A 7,535-nucleotide genomic window follows, 5' to 3' on the forward strand; every position below is an offset into this window, starting at 1 on the left:
CAATTTCAGTGTTAGAAATTCTTTTTAAACAAATAAAGTTACTTTCAAAACCTTTTTTTTTATCATATTTGTTTTTAGCTTCTTTCTGGATTGTAATTTTTTTCTCATTCTTAATTTACAAAACATGGTTTGTTTGTTTTTCAAAATTCCATTTACAAAATATTTCTTTTTTTATTTGTACCAATAATGGAACAAAATTCATTTCATATTGGTAGATCTCATCCTATTGGATTTGCTTCCTGATTCTGACGCAGATTTTATGCGCAAAATTCTAGTTAAAATCAGGTTCCAACCCATAAAGCTAACTGATGTGTGTAGTTGCTGTTTCCAGTAGTTCCAGTAGGAGCAGACAGTTGCGCGTCTAAGAAACAGACATTTAAAGATCGATTTGAGTTGATTATAAAATTTTATGATTTGTTTTTCTATTGTACAAACGCTACCAGTGACAGGAAAAAGAAGCACTTTGGATGCTGCCTGGACGGAATGATGCTCTTTGGTATAGAAATTTAATTCTTACTTGTTCCAACATCATTCTTGGTCAAACAAACATCCAAACCTTTTTTGGGCGGCCATGTTGGGAGTGGCATTCTTGTTTAGCACCCTCTCAGTCAAATGTGGACAATGACTGCTCTTTTCTTCCAGAACTTTGTGGTTCCTATTATTCTCCAACTTCCCAAATTATTATTATCTGAGGGTGATGATACCAGTCTAATTTTTGGTTTTGGACACAGCTGGGCATAGATATAAGGATAAAGATCCCAAACACTCATCTTCATTGGAAAGGGATAAATGAGGCTGATGCTAAGGTTTCGGAGACAACCATTACATCAGAAGATCCTCGTGAATATTTCATAGTGGGAGAAATCCTCTATCAGTACATCGAATGAAAATTGCAACTCAACTTTTAAGCTCTTGCTTTTAGGAAAATTTCAGAATGTTTTTGAAGAGATTTTAAAAGTCTCTCACACCCACACTTCCGTGCTCTCGGAAATAATTATCTGTGTGGAAAGTTGTTGCTTCTACTTTTCCCTGTATGTTTTGGAAAGCTGACAAAAAAGCAGGTATCTGACTAGACATAAGGAGAAACGATCAGCAGTGACATGAAATGAGACATGCAGCAGAAACAGAGACAAAGCCGAGACCTTCTACTGACACCAAAAAGGATCTGAGCACTACTGCAGCCAAGCACAAAACCTTTCTACATTTGTGACGAATTATTGGTTCTTATGTTTCTGAACCTGCATCTCTGTGGAAAATAAATGTCTTTTACGTTTTCAGACGTTTTGACAAATCCTTTCGTAACGCCCGTTGCTCTAAAAGCGAGCATATGAGGCTCGTCTGGATTATGATGGTTTCTCCAGCTGCAGCTCTGATTCATAAAGTGCCTGACCGGAGTACAGCGTTAGTGCGGTTTGAACGCCCTGGGGGTTCCTCTCATACGTATTTCACCTCTTGTACGTCGCGTGACGAGCACCTCCTTCTATAAGAGCCCCACATATGGATGTTAATGACCCTGAATAGGCTCCTCCCTATTCTTGTAACCTTGGCAGGGTTTTATTTTGGCACATGTGCACAAAGTATAACATAAGGAAGTTCTTACTCTTCAGCATTGCTCAATTTTGAGCAAACAAAAAGCTCTAGGAAACCTTAAGGATCTTAGATTTGATTAAAACGCACCTGTTTTAGCAATAAACCCACAGAAATTCAAGATACACGTTTTTTTTTACAACAGAGCAGGCTCTGATGGAGATGAATGACACTGAAACACACACCAGCAGTGAAAAATGTTGTTTGGAAAAGGGGGTAAATCTGCGGAGGCTTGATTCCGCTGGATACATGAAACTGCAACTAATGGGAGGCATCAGCAGCGGAGGGAGAAAAGTTAACTCTGTGGGAAACGGTTTGGAAAGCCAGAAAGCAAGAAGCACCTAATGTGTATCTCTCTGTACAAGGAAGTGGTATCCTGAAGGATACCATCATATCGATGAAAGGTGAGGTGTCCAGGAGATGCATGCGTTTCGGTGTAAATTGTTTGTGTCAGCCCAGACCTCAATGAAACCAGCTTTGGACTAGAAATGCCACTCAGGGAGGAAGAAACCATCACTTTGCCTGAGGTTTGATGACGCTCACATTTAGTTGTTTTGTTTTAATAACTATGATGACAGCTTCAGGCTGAGCGTTTTGTTTTTGTTAGTTTTTTTGCTGCAGGAGAAACAAGCACTTCTTAGGTAAATGGCACAACGAGGAGCCAGGAAGTTTAAACCTGGGATTAAATGGGTTGACTAAGAGACCCAGTTTAGTTCAGAGACTATAAATTCTTTATTTTAAGTCCATCGCATCCACAGCTGAAAGATGTGTCCGACCCTACAATGCCTATATTAATTCATAAGGAATGGGCCCCAATGACCATTATTTAAAGTGTATGGAAGGTTTCAAAGGATTCAACCCTAGACTAGATTTAAAGAGACATTATGCCGATTTTTACAAAAAAAATAACTTTAAAATAGCCTTTTTATTTTACCCTTTAGGACTAAAACCTCAGCGCTGATCTATCTATAAGCCTGTGGCCTATTTTTCATGAATGTCCTGCGGGTCAGAAGTTCCTGTGCTGTTTTTCAGATGTGACGTCAAGCGTGTCCATATTGAATGGGTCCAATCCTGGCAAACAATCAAAGCTGTATTTTCAAGATGGATTTCTTTGAATACTCAGAAGCGACCGGTATCCAGCTTAAGTCGAACACCAATCTCAACTTGATGTAAAGTGGAAAAAAAAACACAAAAAAAAACTTTCCAAGTACGATGGCGAGCTAAAAGAGCGGGCAGTAAAGTGCTGCAGTTCTGTGTTTTGGCCACAGGAGGCAGTAACAACACCTGCTCATTATTTGGAGTTTGAATGATAAGAATTGTTTTAGTAAATATAAATAACGGAAATAGAAAATGTTAGGTTTTACTTGATAACTGACTAAAACTCATCATTATTACCAGGACTGCATTAATGTCTAGATATTTCAGTGCTGTTCTACTGAAAAATGTTAAGTCAATTAAATTCAGTTTATTTATATAGCGCCAATTCACAACACGTCATCTCGAGGCACTTTACAATTCACCAGATCATCCAGTCAAATCAATTCAAAGTTTCTATCTTAGGAAAACCAGTTGATTGCATCGACTCATAGACTTGAATGCACTCTCTCACACTAAGCATGCTTGTAGTGACAGTGGAGAGGAAAAACTCCCTTTTATCAGGAAGAAACCTCCAGCAGAACCAGGCTCAGTGTGAGCGCCCATCTGCAGAGGCCAACTGAGGTTCACGGAGGCAGAAGCAGACATACAAAAGGCAGCTGTAAAAGGCGGCCCCGTCCAGGAAACACACAGCCAGGCAGACGAACTCCGAGCCAACTTCCATGTCAGAGGACGAAGAGAGCACATCCACTCAGTCACGGTCAGAGAAACAGGACTACACTGAAAAACAGGCCGATTTTCAACATCTATAATCAAAGGTGTTGATAGCAGCAGCACAGCTGATATTTCTCTCCAGGATGGCGTCACAGCCAAACAGGAACAGACGAGGCAAAGCTACTATGAGAAAAAGCAGAGAGAGCATAACGTAACGCATAACTGTAGAGATAGATCAGGATAACCTGAGCCACTCTAACTATAACCTTTATCCAAACAGAAAGTTTTAAGGCTACCCTTAAAAATATTGGAACAATAATTTAACTTTATTGATCTTGCACTGGAGAAATTGACCTCTGCATTCAACCGATTCCCCTTGGGGAGCAGTGGGCTGCGATTTTGCAGGGAGCAGTGTGCGGTTAAGGGTCTTGCTCAGGGACCCAGAGTGAAGTCTGTGGGGATTGAACCGGGAACTTGCAACCTTCTCAGAGCACAAGCGCACTGTTCTAACCACTAATCCAACACTCCCCTTAAATGGACATTAATGTAAAAAGTTCTGCTTTATAAGGCGGGTTTAATGCATCATACGTCATAAAATTACTTCCTACTGTCTCAGATTGGAATATCTTGGCATGTCACCTGTTTTGATTTTCTCTGATGACTCATCCTAAGCTTTAGCATCTTGATTGTTTAAATCTAACCCTGATGTGTTCATAACAAGCAGATAAACTTAAACCAACTGACTAAAAACATCTGGCATGAGGAAGCTTGAAAACATGATGACAGTTTGACCTGACATATTCTACACCTCTAACTACAAAACAGGAAAGTTACGCTTAGGAGACAATATTTCTTTTAGTTTGTCACCAAGACTATATAGAGTTGCAGACTTTTTACATCGACAAGTTATGTTAAAATTAATGGAATGTTTTGAAAAAAGAAATGGCTGAATGCTTTAAAACGTGCATGTCTTTTATAGCCCTGCTTCTTTGGTATACATTTAAAGGTTTTGAAACTGTTTAACAGCAGAATTTTTTTAACAAGCCACTGAGGCCAAAAGTGGATATGTAAAGGATAAAACTAATAAAAACTGCAATCTGTTTAGTTTAGCTCGGCTCCAAGCAGCTGCTATTTCCCCCATGTTGGCTGGGTGTCAGGGCTGACTTCAGCTTGGAGTGGAACAGGTCCAGTGTTATTGTTAGTAGTTCCACCCAAGCTTTTCTTACAACAGAAGGTCAACGTGACTGCCATGAACAAAAGCTTATTTGGCTGTTTTGAGATTCATTTGCTATCTTGAAGAGATTTCATTTTTAGCCTGTATTTAACTGTGTGTTATTTCTTTTTGTTCAGGTTCAAGGTGGAAGCTTGAGGAACAGACAAGACCCCTGTTACATAGCGACTGCTGTTGTTGAGCCACTCTCAGCTCCAAGCACCTTTACCCGCACCGTCAACTCACACAAAAACCGCCGCCACCAGCCGAGAGTGACCTCCCGTCCCGGAGGCCACCAGAGCTCCAACCTTTCCCTCCCTCTGGCCTGCGAGGAGCAGGATGAGCAGGAGGAGTGGTCTACCCAACAACATCCTGACCTCCTCAAGTCCCAGTGGAGGGGTTATCAGTCAGGCTCCCATTTCTCCGTGCCCAGCTTGGGCTCAACAGGCTCCACTGCAGCCTGTAACGCTCCTGTCCCATCTTTCAACCTCCACAACCGGAGTTGCTCCCTTAAAAGGAGACCCTCCCTTGTCCCCCCGTTCCGCCTGAACGTGGATTCACTGATCGGTGCAGAGGAGACAGATGTGGACACGGGAAACAAAGTGAATCACGGCAGCAGTGCGGACCTTTCGGTGGTGTCTGCTTACATCAAATCCAGCCTGCCTTTGACCCCGCGGCCATTATCAGCGCCTCCGGAAGAAGTCAGACCCACCTTCTCTCCTGATATCCCAGACAATGCCTACAAATCAGCCACTTTGGGTCGAACGCCAAACAGCTTCTCGATCAACAGCACGCCGTCCACCTTGATGGAAGCACGTCTCCAAAGTGGCAGCTTAAGCACAAGTGCCGCGCCGTCCTCAAGCGAAGTTTCCATCAACCTGTCAGACAGCTGCAGCATTATTAGTGCACTGACTGAAGAGGCAGACAGGATAGAAGAAGAGCAGGAATTTTACATTTGATTTAAAGCTGAAAGGATTGAATTTGGCCACAGATGTGATCGGTTAACACAAATCTACTCTGCCCTCTAGTGGCTTATAGTGAAAGTAGAGTAAACCTCAGAACTTGAGGCATGTCTTGTGTTTTATTGGATGTAGATAGGATCTCTGTAAATATCAGCCAAATTTTATCCTCCTTTAAAGGATCAATCAGAATTCTGTACAGAACTTTGTATTCTTTAAAATATAATCCTCTCCTGTTCCAGGTTAAATGTTACCTTTATAGCACAGTTAGGTCTATCTACAGTGCTTTGCAAAATGGTTGATCAATAAAAGGCAGGGGATATACTGTTTTCTATTGTCTGTACATTTTTACTGTAGTTAAAACAGCTGGCTTTAGGAGAATATACGGTTTTCTAAAGCTAGAAAGTGAAGTACTTGCATTGTTTCTTGCTAAATAGCTCATTCTCACTCTAGAGTTTGTGCTGAAAGATGAGCATCTGCCCCAGTCTCAATTATTTTCAAAACCACGGGAGGTTTCTTTTCAAGTTTGGCCTTGTATTTAGCTCTGTATATTTTCCCTTATCGTACCTGTCTCCCTCTACCTGCTGAAGAAAAGTTTCCCCACACCATGATGATGTCACTACCGTGATTCACAGTAAGGATGACGTTCAGGGTCGTGTGCATCCAAAAAGGAAATTTGGGTCTCACCTGACCAGAGGATTTTCTTCCTTTACTTGACTTTTGGCAACTACAAACTGGACTTCTTGGGACTCAAATCTTTTCCTTTGTATTTATCTGTAACATAAAATAAAAATAGTGACAAATAAATAAAAGCTAAATGTATTGTTTTACTGCAAAATGATCAAATATGCAGAAAAATATTGAGCGGATTACAAGTCTAGCAGCTTTAAAATTGCTTTTTATTCCAGAAAACATCCCTCACTCTGCTGCTGGATTTGTGGCTAAACCATAAAAAAGTGTCTTATTGTAGTATTGTTCAACAACTTTGTTGCATACAAACAACAAAATGTGAAAACTAGCACATTTAACCTGTCCTTAAATATCACATCATCATTTAAAGGTGCGTTGTTTTAGTAGTTGGTTTGAAAAGAAACTAAATCCCAGCTGCTGCAGCATTTTTAAAGTCTTGTTCTCATATCAGATAATAAATTTGAAATAGTTCAATCATACAATAAGAAAGTCTATGATCCCGAGGTTCCTGTTGTGAATATGTTTTACTTTATATTTGACTTTCAGCATATTTGACCAGAATTTCCCTATTGTAGGACAATAAATGGATTTTCTGTTTCAATTTGAATTTTTTTTGTAATTGTATATATGACCAGGGCTGCTCAGTGGATCAGTGGGTCTTTCTGCATGGAGTTTGCATGTTCTCCATGAGCATGCGTGGGTTCTCTCCGGCTTCCTCCCACAGTCCAAAAACATGACTGTTAGGTTGATTGGCTTCTCTAAATTGTCCTTAGGTGTGAGGGTGTGTATGAATGGTTGTCATATTTGTCTCTGTGTTGCCCTGGGATGGACTGGTGACCAGTCCAGGGTGTACCCTGCCTCTTGCCCATTGACTGCTGGAGATAGGCACCAGCACCCCTCGTGACCCCAATTGGGACAAGTGTGTCAGATAATGGATGGATGGATAATTTAATAACTTTTAATGAAACCCTGTTACAGTCGCACGCAAATTATATTTTAGATCAATTAATTCCTATTAAATGCATTGAGGTTTGTGGTCTTTAACGACATAATGGGGGAAAAAAACTCAGAGTTGAGAGAATACTGAAAGGCACTGTAGTGACCGGTGAGTTTAACTTCTAAATATAGGGTAAAGGTAGTCTTCCCATCTTAAAAAAACCCCAAAAACTTCAGTGAAATAAATATTGGCCTCTAATAACTAATAATACTTTTTTAACTTTTTCCTCCTGTTACTTTAAGGCCATTGGGTGGATTTATTGTCGTCTCTTGAAGACCAGCAC

General features: G+C 40.6%; 1 protein-coding gene across 1 annotated transcript in view; it reads left to right on the plus strand.

The window, feature by feature from the left end:
• Positions 1 to 6,360, plus strand: part of LOC119778499 (protein FAM124A) — a 43,066-nt gene extending 36,706 nt beyond the window's left edge. Inside the window, exon 4 of the mRNA XM_038277755.1 lies at positions 4,747 to 6,360. Coding sequence (XP_038133683.1) covers positions 4,747 to 5,565 — 819 coding nt within the window. The 3' untranslated portion in view covers positions 5,566 to 6,360. The remainder of the gene's footprint in view (positions 1 to 4,746) is intronic.
• The last annotated feature ends 1,175 nt before the right edge of the window (positions 6,361 to 7,535 follow it).

This window comes from Cyprinodon tularosa, unplaced genomic scaffold (assembly GCF_016077235.1).
Source record: "Cyprinodon tularosa strain WSP-4 unplaced genomic scaffold, ASM1607723v1 ctg134, whole genome shotgun sequence".
Lineage (NCBI taxonomy): Eukaryota > Metazoa > Chordata > Actinopteri > Cyprinodontiformes > Cyprinodontidae > Cyprinodon > Cyprinodon tularosa.